Source organism: Martes martes (genome assembly GCF_963455335.1).
Source record: "Martes martes genome assembly, chromosome: 1".
NCBI lineage: Eukaryota > Metazoa > Chordata > Mammalia > Carnivora > Mustelidae > Martes > Martes martes.
Genome location: NC_137888.1, coordinates 201,490,257 through 201,505,160, shown reverse-complemented (window position 1 = coordinate 201,505,160; position 14,904 = coordinate 201,490,257). Strand labels below are relative to the sequence as shown.

The window sequence follows — 14,904 nt, the reverse complement described above, 5'->3', positions numbered from 1 at the left end:
CAGCTTGCATTTTTCGTTTACTAATGTGTTTTGATGTAACCTTCTATAGGATAAGCATTCGCTGGTCTCACTGAAACACGTACTTGAACTGTACTTGAAACGGCCGCATAATATCTCATCATTTAGATGTACTCTGTTTTACGTAATCGTTTCTCCTAAGGCTTCCGGTGTGGACCTAAGTAAATATTAACGTTTCTGAGTCTTTCCTTAAGCTAAGTCCTGGAGAGCCACACCGAGTCACTTTTTAAAGTTTCTCTCCAGGGAGAGTTTATCATTTTACACTCTCATCAGTAGCTTACAGAAATATGCCAGGAGGACTGTCATAAATAGCTGCAATCATTTAACAAATGTTTGTTGATGTTCTAAGTGAAAAAGCTCTTGTTTGTCTTTCTTAGGGCGCTAGAGCGCTTGGCCCTCAGTGGGTTTAATAACCCTCCTCTATGATTTCTGGAACAGAGGTGACATGCCTTCTATTAAAACAGAAAGTTAATTCCCAGCTCAGATTCCTTGGAGCTTTCCGGACTCCGTTCCTGGAACCAGAGCCCCGTGTTCTCTGCATTGGATCAGAAGCCGCATCTCTGTCTAGGAAGACCTGTGCCCTTTCCAGACGGCCCCCTCGCTCTCTCCAGCGGCCACTATGGGATCTGCAGCCTCGCCTCCTTTCCTCTCCGAACCTGGGGGCAGCAAAACAAGCCAGCCCCACTCCCAGACTGGACTTGGGTTTTCCTTGTGTTCAGACAGTGCTGGGCATCGTTTTCCCTCGTGGTGGACTATTTGTGTCCTTCCTATCGCCGTGGCTGCCTGGGGAGGGACTGGAGGCTCTCACCCAGGTGCCTGATCGGAACAAAAATATGGGAGAGGCTACTCTAGTTTTCCTGTGTACAACTTTAAGTTTGCTGGAATTTTTTTTTATAGAGGGGAAAGTGAGATCATTATAAATGAACTTCCTATGGCTGTAAAGGGGGGTTCTGTCAGTGAACCTTGAAATCATTTAGTTATAAGTGCCCCTTCTTGTCACCCTAGTTTCGCAGTCAGGAAATGCTTGCGAAGGTGCTAGAACCTTCCAGAAGTGAATGTAACTAACTTTGAGGAAGGACAGGAGAGAAGGTTTGGAGAGCTACAGGCTTGCGTTGTAGACTTCTAATATATGCCCCACTGTTCTTTCCACACTCCCTTATCCTATTTTAATTTGTTTCAGGTTATGAAAATAATATATAGTCATTTACAGGAAAAAATAAAAATCACCCATTTTCTATACTCAGAGATAATGACTATTAACATTTTGTATGCATTTGGTGTGTATGAACATGCACATAATTTTGTGAACATACAGGTGTGTGAACACGTGTTTCCATATCTGTACTCATACACAAATATGCTTTTTTTTTTTTTAAAGATTTTATTTATATATTTGACAGAGATCACAAGCAGGCAGAGAGGCAGGCAGAGAGAGAGAGGAAGGGAAGCAGGCTCCCCGCTGAGCAGAGAGCCCGATGCGGGGCTCGATCCCAGGACCCTGGGATCATGACCTGAGCCGAAAGCAGAGGCCTTAACCCACTGAGCCACCCAGGCGCCCCCACAAATATGCTTTTATACCACCTTCTGAAGTATTTTAAATATCTCTCTGTGTCATCAAGTCTTTTTTTGAAAACCCTCTTTTTTTATGGCTGCATAATAGTATAAATGCTATCTCATTTATTTAATAGGAATTCGATATTTGCTTAATGCTCATTTTTAAAGTTATTTTATTTTAAATAAAAATATTTTAAATTTTATTTTAAATGTTTTTTGAAGATTTTATTTAGGGAGAGAGTGTGGCGCACAAGCAGAGGGAGGGGCGAGGGAGAGGGAGAATCTCAAGCAGACTCCTTACTGAGTGTGGAGTCCCACGTGGGGCTCGATCTCATGACCCTGAGATCATGACCTGAATTTATGAGCCAAATTCAAGAGTCTGATGCTTAACCAACTGAGCCACCCAGGCACCCCTCACCTGTTTTAAATAATGTTGAGGTGAAGATCCTTTACACAATCCAACTCTGATTATTTCCTTAGGATAAATTCCTGCAGTGGAATTTTTCAGTCAAAATAATTTGAACTTTCTAAATCCTATTGCTATTTGATACCAAATTCTCTCTCATAAGCTTATCTAATTTCTGCTATCCCTCACAGAGTGAGGAGTGTCTTCAGTGTGATTACTAATATGAGCAGGGGGAGGGAGGGGCCGAGGGAAAGGAACAGATTCCCCACTGAGCAGGGAGCAGGACATGGGGCTCAATGGGGGGGCTGAATCCCAGGACCCTGGGGATCATGACCTGAGCCAAAGGCAGATGCTTAACTGACGGAGCCACCCAGGCGCCCCTCTTCGCTTATTTTTCTATGTGGACTGTTAATTGAATTACTTGCCTATGAGGACAGATTAAATTGTTTTTGTCCTACAGTGTGATGTTTTCTCTGGTTTGTCATCTGCCTTTGGCTTATAGTATTTCACCTAAAGAAGGTGTGAGTGTGTGTGTTTGTGTATAGTTTCAAAACTATAGGAAAGCACAGTAGGAAGTAACCTCTGTTTACCTGCCACCCAGAATCCACGGACATTTTTATGTTCTCCTTTGGACTTATTTCTGATAAAGGAAGTAGAATATTACAGATAAATTGGAATTGTCCTGGTTCCCCTTCCCACATGCCATTTCCCCCTTCTCCAGGACAGGTACTGTCATGAATTCAGTGTATGGATCCTTCCAGTCTGTTATCTTCTGTTTCGCATAGACAAGTATCATAGAAGATATACAGCACTAGTTTGTGTGTGCATATGTGTTTGTTCATGATTTAATGTGTGTGTGTATATATATATATTTTTTTCTTCTGTTATCGCATCGACAAGTATCATAAAAAATATATAGCACTAGTTTGTGTGTGCATATGTTTGTTCATAATTTAATGTGTGTGTGTATATATATATATTTTTTAATGTGTATATATATATATTAGTGTGTGTGTATATACACACACACACACACACAATCCTATAACATATATATCATTGAGCAATTTTCCCTATTTGCACAGCAGTGTGTTCAGTTCAGTTCCTAACGATATATACAAATCTAGTTCATGCATTTTGACTGCTATGTGGTATCTCATCCATTGACTATGACTCCAAATTCTCCCTCAATGTATTTCTCAATTTTTCTACTTGGATAAATATTGAAGATGCTGCTGGGTATCTAGGTTATCTTTGCAATGCTGCAGTGAAGCTCTATGTGCTTTTCCTTCTGCACATTGGGAGATCTTCTCAAAGGGCACCCCTACAAGTACATGCTGGGTCATGTGGGTTTTCAGCTCTCTGGGCTCTTGCCGAATTCTTCCCAGGGTGCTCGTGCTGATCGACACTCCCACTCCCATCGTACTGATCGGGAAAGGTTTCCTCTTGTCCCACACTTTCACCATGACATAGTTCTGCCAGTCTTAGTGATTTTAGTCCATCCGGCACTGAGACAGCATCTCCTTGTGGTTTTAATTTGCATATCCTGATTGCTGGTGGGATTGAACATCTTGTAAAATGGTTCCTGCCTCGAGTTTAACAGATTTTCTCTTTGCATTTTCATTTCTTATCCTTCGCTCGGTTTTTCCGTCGGGTTATCTTGGTCGGATGGGTGCTTGGTGTTCTTTATGTTTTCGATGACTACTGCCTTGGTACATGCATTGTAACATCTGCTGGCCCCTGGCCTGCCTGCCTTTTTATTTCTCCAACTTGCCCTTTACTGCCTGCAGTCAGACCACTGGCAAGCCGTCCTCCTATGAGGCCGAGTCGAAGTTATGTTCTATCCTCAAGGAGTGCAGCATTTATTCAGAATATTAGAAAGTTCTATAGGAACCAATCAGAGGGTTGGGGAGACACCAAGATAGCAGCGGGTCTCCCAGCAACAAGCAGGCCACGGAGAAGGGCAGGGCCTTCCTGGGGAGGGGGCTGCAGGGGCAGGACCGTGGAGGGTCAGCCCCAGAGTCTTCGTCCTTCCAGGCTTCTGTCTTCCCTTTCTCTTTGTTCTCTTCACACGCCCTCCAGTTGCCATCCTCTGACCTGCTCCTTCTCCCTCCCTGCTCAGAACCGCTTGGCTTTTCAACAGCTTTATTTTTTGAACTTTGTATATGTTGTTTTATGTTGAACAGAAGTTTGGATTTTTGATGTCCAAGGGATCAGCCTTTACCTTCGTAAGGTGTGCCTTTTGTATCTCACCGGAGAAATCCTGTGCCACGCCCCGGTCAAAGACACTTGCTCACATTTTCTTACGATAACTTTTGTTTCTCACACCAAGGTCTTTAACTTCTCTGGAGCTTTTTGCTTTTGTAGTTACACTTCTTTTTTCGTGGCTTTTCCTCTGCACTGACTGATACTTTCCAGGCCCTCTCTAAGCCCCTGCAGGTCTGTGTCACCAGGCTTTTCTCTGTCGCCTTGTGCTCTTGGCCGGCTCTGGGGGTCCCAGGTGAGGGTGCTCGGTGCTTTAATGAGGGTGATTTCTCTGCCTGGAGCCCCATTAGCGATTGCAACATTTGGTGAGCTTGGTTTCATGTTGCGGATCCTGGCTCCAAGGGGCATGGTTCCACTAGAGTTTAGAATGAATTCAGTTTTGGAAACTTGCACGGTCTGTTGCACACGTGTTGTGCCTGATGCTGGAAGTGTTCTCAGATCTGGGAATGCCTCGGAGTCATGGACCCAGGGTCTCCTACAAAGATGCTCCTGCTTAACCTTGAGCATGTCACCCTCTATTTTTTCACTGGGGATCAAGGGCATTGATGAAGTGTGCTATTCTTGTCAGTGTCCTAGCTTTATGGAAACTAAAGTTACACCTAAGCAGCCGGGGTGCTTTGAATTTTTCCCACCTTTCCTCACCCTGTTTAGATCAGGGGAAAACAAGGAAAATCATTATGTGTCCAACAATGTGTATTTTCTGTATAGTTGAGATGGAAAGAGACATGAAAATAAGGAAAATAAAGTTGACCAATTTCTAGGACTTTCCTGATAGGTGGTCACCAGTGTCCCCTGGAGCACATGTCAAAGATATGTGGAAACAGCTTCACACCAAACTTGCCCTGTACCCCCCTCACCCCCACAGTGTGCCTCTGCCGTCCCCTCACCAGATGTCTCACTGGCTTCTTTCTCAACGGAGAGGAAGTGGGAGAAGAGAGCGTAGGATGATTCCCAAGACAGCGCTGGTGTCCCTGGCCACACACACCCGCCAGGGCCACGGCCATCCGGCCTTCCTCTGTCCATCGCCAGAGGCCGCCAGCAGCTCTCTGTAACCGCACACCCTTAGTGACACTTGGCCTTTTGTGCGTGTTTGTTTCTTTTCTCCTTTTTTCACTGCACACATCATCTTCTTTTCACCCTGCCTCTGTGTTTTTTCCTTAGGCCGGAAGCTGAGAGGAAAAGCCTTTTATTTTGTCAATGGCAAAGTGTTTTGTGAGGAAGACTTCCTGGTGAGTTTGTTACCCTAACCTCCCCTGCTCCAAGTCCTGACCAGAGTCAGGGGCAGGGGCCTGGCAGAAGAGTGTGGCTTCTCTCTGTGATCCCCGGTGCCGGCGGGGAGCTGAGCGCAGTCAGAGAAGGGGGTCCCGACTTTCCCTCTTGTAGATGCCCCGGGTTGCCCTTGTTCCCAAAGCAAATGACAAGCCGCAGAACGAGGTGCTTGGAAGGGACTTGAGGGTCACTTGGCCTGTCGTCTAGTGTTCTGCCCATTTTGCCTACCCCACCGCTCTCTTAAACCTCTGGACTGGGGTTCAGTCTTGGGTGGAGCCCAAGAATTTGCATTTCTTTTTTTTTTTTTTAAAGATTTTATTTATTTATTTATTTATTTATTTGGCCGACAGAGATCATAAGTAGGCAAAGAGGCAGGCAGAGAGAGAGGGGGAAGCAGGCTCCCTGCCGAGCCGAGAGCCTGATGTGGGGCTCGATCCCAGGACCCTGAGATCATGACCTGAGCCGAAGGCAGAGGCTTAATCCACTGAGCCACCCAGGCGCTCCAAGTATTTGCATTTCTTACAAGTTCCCAGGTGATGTCAGGGAACTCCCCTTTGAGAACCAGTGGCTTATCACCTTAAAGCCTCTCTACGCACAGCCTCTTACACAGAGCCCGGCGTGTTGTGGGTGCCCAGATGCGGCTCTTGTTAGGGTGAGTGGTATTAGTATGTGTAATGGCTTTGTGGCAGAAGCTGTTCCATGATTCATCACACGACTGTGTTGTCCTCTAGGAAACGACAGATTCCTATATAGAGTGACACTTCTTTCTGATAAGTTCCTTGTCATCCTTGTGACTGGTGGGCAAGTGGCTAGGTCATCTGTCCTGCCTGGCTTTAACTTTCTTTTCTTTTTCCTCTGTAGTACTCTGGGTTCCAGCAGTCTGCTGACAGGTGTTTTCTTTGTGGGCATCTGATCATGGACATGGTGAGTAGGGTCATTGGAACAAGATGATGGCATGGTAGGAGGGGGAGGCATTCACAGAAATAGAAACTAACTGTTGAAAACTGTGTTTCCTAACTTGATTTGTGGTTGCGTCTGGTTTTATTTTTATTTTTTTAAATGATTTTATTTATTTATTTGACAGACAGAGATCACAAGTAGGCAGAGAGGCAGGCAGAGAGAGTGAGAGGAGGAAGCAGGCTCCCTGCTAAGCAGAGAGCCCGATGCGGGGCTCGATCCCAGGACCCTGGGATCACGACCTGAGCTGAAGGCAGAAGCTTTAACCCACTGAATCACCCAGGCGCCCCGCGTCTGGTTTTATTAAGAGAAGACCTGCATAAGGCTGCTGCTTGCTCTCCAAGAAGCCATATTGTTGGCTTTTACTGGCCTTAGCATCCTTAATCATGTAGTTCACACAGTGTTGTGTTTCTGATGATGCTTGTTTCTCTGGGGGGGTTGGATCCACCGGCCTCCCTCTGATTTTCTGTGATCCCCGTGGTGTCCCAGGTGAGATGCCAAATCCCAAACTTCATTGCCTTTGGAGTTCGGTATGAAAAGTCAGATAAACAGAGTTGTCTGTGCCCCGTGTTCTGCCTGACTCCATCCATCCCTAAGACGCGGGCCTGTCGTTAGTTCTGAGACAGCCAAACAAGGAGCAAGTTTTATACATCCTATTCCTCACCCCGCCACTGGCCCTCTGAGCTTGTCTTGGGCGACAGTATCTTTATTTCTTCAGTGGGGACAGTGTTTCTTTCCTGGCCTCCTTACAGGGTAAGGTTGTGAGGTTAACAAATGCTGAATACATAGTCTGTCTCAGGGATCAAACTGTTCACCATTGGAGATCAGGCCTTAAGAATTTCTTCAATAAACTGGTCAAAGAAAATTATTACACAGTATTGTTTTAGTTGGAAAGAGGTAAATCCCTCTCTAAACTGACCCGCTAATTCCATTCTGAAGAAGGGAATTGTTAATCATTGCTAATTTTTTTCTTTCACCTTTTTTATTGAGAAACAAAACTCCTAGAGTAAAGGATGTACATATTAAGTGTACAAGTGAATGAAGTTTTGCATATGCACATATGTAACCCCACCCAGGTCAAAGTGTGGGTATTTCCCATATGCCACACCCCAGAAACTTCCTTCTTGTCTTCCTCCCCGTCCAGAACCCCTCCTCCAAAAGTATCCTCTATTCTGAGCTCTATTGCCCTGGATTGGTTTTGCTGGTCCTGAAACTGCATATAAATGGAATTATATAGCATGGAGTCCTTTGAGTCTGTCTTTTCTCACTTAGAAAATGTTGTTGCTGTTGTTTAAATATTTTGTGTATTTAGTTGGCAGAGAGAGAGAGCAAACACAAGCAGAGGAAGCAATAGAGGGAAAGGGAGAAGCAGGCTCCCCGCTGAGCAGGGAGCCTAACGTGGGTCTCGATCCCAGGACCCTGAGATCATGACCTGAGCCACAGGCAGACACTTAACTGACTGAGCCACCCAGAAGCCCCTTTGTAGTATTTTTTTTGGGGGGGGGCAGGGGCAGCAGGAGAGGGAGAGAGGATCTTAAGCAGGCTACGTGCCCAATGTGGAACCCCGTGTGGGGCTCGAACTCACGACCCTGAGATCATGACCTGAGCCAAAGTCAAGAGTCGGATGCTTAACCGACTGAGCCACCCAGGCGCCCCTAGCAAGTGTTCTTGAAGTTCATCCATGTCGTGGCCTGTGTCCGTAGTTCGTTTATTTTCATTGCTGGGTAGACTTCCGCTGGACGGCGAGAGCAGTTTCTGTGTCTGCTGGTCTGCTGCTGGGGATTTGGGCGGTTGCCAGTTTGAGGCTATCTAGGAATAAAGCTGCTGTGAATATTGTTGCTGGACATCAGCACTCATTTCCGCTGGTTTCTTGCTAACGTGTGTGAAACAGCAGCGAATCGGAGCCCGCCCTGTTCATGAGGAGAACCTGCTGTTGTCCAGGCCTGGATACACCCCAGTGGAGCTAAGCCCCGAGAGGGCTGAGTCCTCCCTGGCAAGCAAGGCCTCCCCCCAGGTCCCCCAGGCAAGGCAGGCAGGAGTCACACCCCCTCACCCCTACCTTCCCCAGATGCCAGCCAGACTCCACAGGCATCCGATTCTTTGGCGGAACTGGTCCTCAATTTAAGAGTCCTTCTGACAAACCCACTACGGACGAGTCCACAGTGTCCAAACATCCGAACACGATTATATGCTATTTTTATTTCCAGGTATCCTAAGCCTTCTTTGGGTCTCATGATAGTTCAGTTACCTCTTGCTTCATGGTATATCACCGTCTAAGACGTAGTGGTTTACAACAGCAGTGACTTCTTTATGGTGATTCGTGGAACTCTGTCGGTCACGAGTCAGTGGGATGATTCTTCTGTTCCGTGTGACATTGTCTGGGGTCTCTTATGCAGCGGTTTTCGGCTGATGTCGCAGTTGAGTGCCCACGATGGCCTCTCCCTTCCAGGCCTTTCTCCCTGTGACCACTGATCCCATTCAGTCATCTACTTTGAACTTCCTACAGCAAAAGAGGGAGGGAAGCTGCCAGACTTCTTAAGTCCTTGACTCGAGAATCTCCCCACATCATTTCGTCCTCATTCTGTCGATCACAGAAGATCACAAGGCTGCTCTCAGTACCGAGCAGGGTGGTGAGGGGGTGACTGTTCTCCACTTCTTGAAGTGAGGACCAGCCTCACATGGCAGAAAGTGAAGGAATGAAGCTTTGGAGACCAGCTCTATCCCAGGAGGATAATGCCAAGTTGAACCTGGGTCCTTGTGGGTCTCTTCTAGGACCAGAAAACTTTGAGCAAATGTCTGTCTGGTAGTGACACCCTTAAGAACCCTTAACTGCTGCCAAGAATTTTTGTAATGCAGGAAAAGATTTCCCGCAGACACCATTCTTGGTTCTCCAAGAAAAGCAAGCAGTTGTCCAGTTCTTTGTACAAATTAGCTGTGTCCCTCCGCCTCCCCGGTTAGTACAGGGGAATGTTCTGAGCGTGCAGGTTGAAACTGGGCATTTTCCCCACATGAAAAAGAATTATCACAGTGAGTCGGCGTGTGGCAAAATGGCCTCGGTGCCCTGCCATGCCATAGGCACACTGTGGGTGAAACTCATTTCAGGGTCTCTTCTGCCAACATGGCATTTGCTGGGGAGCAAAATGCATTCTGAGGTCCACAGTGCCACGTGGACTTTGGAAGCCCCGCTGGTCGTTTGCCGCATTTTGGTAGCTGACTGCAGAGCGGGAGGGGCCTCACAGGTTAGTGACGCACCCGAGGGGGCGAGGCAGCTGGAGAGCTGAGTCCTCCGAGGAAGCTGGGAGAGCACATGAAGCCGCCAACTTGCCTCCGTGGCTGCCGTGCGTGAGGTGTGGCATTGGCCTTTGGGGGAAGCAGGCCTCGGGGGGCAAGGAGGCCTTGGGCGCTGGCAGGCCCACACCTTTCCTGCCGGTGTCCCATTGTACTGGCACAAACTCAGACCGGTGGTTTTGCCATTTTAGCATGCCCTGGAATCATTTTCTGAACACACCAACTGCTGGCCTTGACCCTAGCACTTCCGATTCTGGAGATCCGGGATGGGGCCTGAGAATGCACGTTTTTATTTTTTTTTTTAATGGACTGTGTTTTGTTTTTTTTTTAAGATTTTTATTCATTTATTTGACAGGGAGAGATCCTAAGTAGGCAGAGGCAGGCAGAGAGAGAGAGAGGAGGAAGCAGGCTCCTCGCTGAGCAGAGAGCCCGATGTGGGGCTCGATCCCAGGACCCTGAGATCATGACCTGAGCTGAAGGCAGAGGCTTTAACCCACTGAGCCACCTAGGCGCCCCAAGAATGCACATTTTTAAACAAGCTCCCAGGTGATGATGATCCTGCAGGTCCGGGGACCACACTTTGAGAGGCACTGATTTAATAGGAAACCAGTGTGACGTCATCTAGCAAGTGGGTTGGAAGTAGGCAGTTCCGTTCTGCAGGGAGGTATTTGGTTACTCGCTGACGTCACCAAGGACGTTTCTCACGTATCTTCTCTCCACGACCCTGCATGTCTCGGGCTCTGTCCTGGTTCCAGGACAGCTTCTTACCTCTCCAGGCATCACAACTAAGAGGAAGTTGGTTTGTGGGACTTCTCCACTTTGTGTGTAAAAACAACAGCAACAGGGTGCCTGAGTGACTCAGCCGGTCAAGTGTCTGACCCCTGATTTCTGCTCAGGTCGTGATCTTGGGGTCCTGGGATCGAGCCCCACATTGGGTTCCGTGCTTGGCAGGGTGTCCGCCTGGGAATGTTCTCGCTCTGCCCCTCCCCCTGTGCGTGTGCATGGGGTCGCTTTCTCTCAAATAAATAAATCTTAAAAAAAAAAGAAAAACGATAACAGCAACAAAGAAGCTTTGCTAATGCTTGGATTTGAAATAATCAGCGTTTGAATCACAGTGTCTGGATTATCAAGCTGAGCTGCGGAGAGAAAGCTGCTTAGGAGGAGGCACCTGGGGAGGCAGAACTTAAGAGGTTTTCTGAGCTCTGCTATTTCCATGTGGAATTAACGTTAATCCTTCCGTGGACCAGACGCTTCCTAAAGCTGGGACGGAGCCTGGTGCCGCCCTGCCCTGCCTGCTTCACCCCATTTCCTGCAAGGAACTGCCGGAGAGCCTTCCAGATTCTCTACGGGAGGCTGATGTCCAGGCGGAGGATCCCGTTTGGCTCCCTCCTGTTGACACATTTACCTAGATTTGCCGTTCCCACCCCGTCCTCTCTTGACTTCGGTCCAAGTGAAACGGGGATGAGCGTGCACCACGTGGTGTGACCACGCAGCGGGTCCCTCGGCCTGGCGGGTTCCTCTCCTTTACGCCGTCCAACCCGTCCCCGTAACCGCCCCTGAGCCCCGGCCTCTTCCTTTCTGCCCCCAGATCCTGCAGGCCCTCGGGAAGTCCTACCACCCCGGCTGCTTCCGCTGCGTCATTTGTAACGAGTGTCTGGACGGGGTGCCCTTCACCGTGGACTCCGAGAACAAGATCTACTGTGTCCGAGATTACCACAAGTATGGAGGGGCGGGGTGCGGGCGGCGTTGATCTCGCTGAGTGAAGGGGGGACACCCGCTGGGGTTCACCCGCAGGCTCTGCTTGAACCCTGAGTCCACAGTCCGGCAAAGGGTGTAGCGGGGCCCTCTGGAGGTCAGTGGACGCCCGTGCAGGCAGGAACTGGTAACAGAATCCTGTTTCCTGAAAAATCAGACCCCGGATCCCTATCATCAGATTCCGGGCTAGGCCTCAGGAGGCCTCTGCCAAGCCTGGCTCCGGCTTGACCTAAGTTCCTAAAGCAGAGACAGGGCTGGCGGCCGCCACCCTCCGTCTGCCTGGGCCTGTGCTGGGCAAACGAGGGGAGCGAACAGGTTAGTCTCCATCCCTAGTAGAGTGAGAGGGTCCAGTCAGGCTTCTTACCGCTGGGCGATAATCTCAAAGTGCTACTAAAACACCTCCCAGAGAATGAGCCAGACTGGTTTTTTTAATAAAGATTTTATTTTTGAGAGAGAGAACACGTGCGCATAAGCAGGGGGAGGGGCAGAGGGAGAAGCTGACTCCCCGCTGAGCAGGAGCCGGAGGCAGGACTTGATCCCAGGATTCCGGGATCATGACCTGAGCCGCAGGCAGATGTTCACCGACTGAGCCACCCCGGTGCCCCGAGCCGTGCTGTCTTAATGTGAGGGCTGGGTTGGGGGTTTAGTTGAAGAGAAATGGGCAGGAGGCCAGCTGTGAGGAAGGCTCAGTGTCGGCTCCAGGGCTTGCCTCCCGGGAACAACACCTTGCTCATTTTACTGCCTCTTCGCTTCTCCCGGCAGAGTGCTGGCCCCCAAGTGTGCAGCCTGTGGGCTTCCCATCCTTCCACCGGAGGTAAGATGCTTTTTCAGACCCGTTCCTGGCGTCTTCCATGGCATGAATATCTCCCTTGGGTCTTCTGCGTGATCTGTGTCCTGTCCTTGTGTCTTTATAAAAATCGTTCTAAAATCTCACCTCTGACCTTAATAGTGTCCTCACCAAGAAGCCCCTTTCTTCTTGGCTGGCTTCCCCAGCCCAGAGCCCTTCATGTGCCCTATTCAGCCCTATAATCGGGTCATATTCCCTGACTTGATAGTAACTTCCAGATGAGAAGATGAGCAGAAAGTTTGCCTTTCATTCATTTTTTTTTTTTTAAATCACTCTCCACGGAGGAGGTTTTTTTTCAGTGTTGACTCTGATATTCTAGAAGGTAGGACTGCTGTCCATCTTACTTCCCCTCTCATCAGTTAAAGGTGTCCTCCTTCTAACCGCTGTGGGACTTCACGGTGGATTTAAGCTTTTCTGAGGTCACCCACTTGCTACCTCAGAAACCCCCCGCATCCATGGCATGCGGAACCTGATGGACCCCCCAACTGGCCTCTTGTTCTTCCTTTCGTTCTGTCCAGGGCTCAGATGAGACCATCCGTGTCGTGTCCATGGACAGAGACTACCATGTGGAGTGCTACCACTGCGAGGTAGGTCCCTCCCTGCCCAGACGCCCGAAAGTACGAGAGAAGCGCATCCCTGGGGTGACTGGGGCCGTACTATCTGCCAAGAGCCCTCTTCTGAGCCCAGAAATCATGAAGAAATCCATCCCTCCTTGGAAACAGGCATGGGTGGGGTGAAGGTGGAGGGGGCCCATGTGTCCCCTCTTTACCTGGTGTCATGCCCAGGCGGAAGGAGTCCTGGATGCCCCGTGGCTGTCATGCAGGCCTGGGGTCACCCCTCCCCAGCCCTTGTGAAGGGTGCACACACTTTAAGTGCCTGTGGAGTTTCAGCCGGAATTAAGTGGATTCTCCCATGGAAGGAGAGTAGATTTATTTTGTGACGCTGTGGGTGGGGTGAATGGGAGAGGGGTTGGGGCGAGGGTGGGAGGCTTGAGCTCACTGCCAGCTGTGAAGAGTTAGGTGGTACCCTAGGCGCCGGAGAGAAAGGGGATGGGGCCATTTGCCCACAACAGCCCTCTCTCTGCATTTGGGGCAGCGCTGTCCCATAGAAACCCGAGAGCCATGGGTTCAAGTCACAGGTGTCCTTTTGTTTTCTAGTAATCACATTAAAAAAGTAAAAAGAAACAGGATTCATTCTTACAGTATTTTATCCAACTCATATATCCAGTGTTCTTTCCCTTCCTTCCTTCCTTTCTCTCTTTCTTTCTTACTCTCTCTTTTCTTTCTCTCTCTCTTTCTTTCTCTTTTAAGATTTTTATTTCATTTTACTTATTTGAGAGAGAGGGACAGAGTGTGAGCCAGGGGGGAGGGGCAGAGGGAGAGGGAGAAGCAGTCTCACCCTTGAGCAGAGAGCCTGACTTGGGGCTCCATCCCAGGGCCCTGAGATCATGTCCTGAGTCCAAGGCAGCCGCTTAACCGACTGAGCCACCCAGGCGCCCCTCCGGTGTTATTTGAATATGTAACCAGTGAGGGACTTCCCATGAGCGGTCTTACATTCATTTTTTTGCCGTAAGTCTTGGAAGGACAGAGTATGTATCCACCGACATCCCACTTCCATTCCAACCAGCCCCAGTTCAAGGGCACGTTGAGGGCGTGTCATGCTTTCACTCAGCCCACTGCTGGGTTCCGCGCCAGCGTGTGCTGCCCACACAGCCTGCTCTGCTGGTCCCAGGGATGTCGGTCTTTGGGTCAGTCTTGCCATCCTTTCCATGCTGTTCTGCTACCGCTGGACCTTTTTGCCTCCCCCCAGGACTGCGGTCTGGAGCTCAATGACGAAGACGGTCACCGCTGCTACCCGCTGGAGGACCACCTGTTCTGTCACTCCTGCCATGTCAAGAGGCTGGAGCAGAGCCCCGCGTCTGCAGCTCTTCACCAGCCGCGCTTCTAGCCGGAGCCTCTCACGGACCTGCCGTGGGAGAGGAGAAGCGCAGAGGAGCAGCGCGGAGGAGCACGACATCTGCCTCCAGCAGCCTCCGGGGTGGGGTGGGGGGAGAGGGCTTAGGCAGGTAAGTTTCTGCATAGACGCTGCCGCGGTGCCTTTCCTCGAACCAGGGAGCGGAACCCTGCCTGTCTGGTGTGTGTATTCTCCAAGTGCCTTTCGCCACCACCGCGCCCTCATCACATTACTCAGGAAGACAGTCCAGCCGCGTGTGGCATGTGACAGGAGATCGCATCTGTGCCACCAGAGGCACCCACCCCCCAGCCCCTCTTGGAAGGAAAGGGTCGCCCTGAGCGTGTTTCGCAATATCCTCTGAAGAGAGACCTCAGTGGCCAATACGTTCAGCCTTTTCCTGTCCCGAGGGAAAACACCCACACCTGGACTCTACCCCACCACGTACACGTACACAACGTGATTTAAGACTGTGCCCAGACCCATGTGCGCGCACGCGCACGCGCGCGCGCGCACACACACACACACACACACACACACACACACAGCATTATTTAAGACTTCCTTCCACCCCAGAGACTCAGTTCTCCCGTCG

At 49.5% G+C, this 14,904-nt stretch overlaps 1 protein-coding gene across 1 annotated transcript in view; it reads left to right on the top strand.

The window, feature by feature from the left end:
* The window catches only part of LIMD1 (LIM domain containing 1), a gene marked incomplete at its 5' end in the record, with an annotated part of 60,474 nt that extends 46,090 nt beyond the window's left edge, over positions 1-14,384 (top strand). Inside the window, 6 exons of the mRNA XM_080803544.1 lie at positions 5,405-5,472; positions 6,374-6,436; positions 11,346-11,476; positions 12,275-12,326; positions 12,878-12,946; positions 14,169-14,384. Of these exons, the coding sequence (XP_080659670.1) occupies positions 5,405-5,472; positions 6,374-6,436; positions 11,346-11,476; positions 12,275-12,326; positions 12,878-12,946; positions 14,169-14,306 (521 nt within the window). The 3' untranslated portion in view covers positions 14,307-14,384. The remainder of the gene's footprint in view (positions 1-5,404; positions 5,473-6,373; positions 6,437-11,345; positions 11,477-12,274; positions 12,327-12,877; positions 12,947-14,168) is intronic.
* Positions 14,385-14,904: the final 520 nt, after the last annotated feature.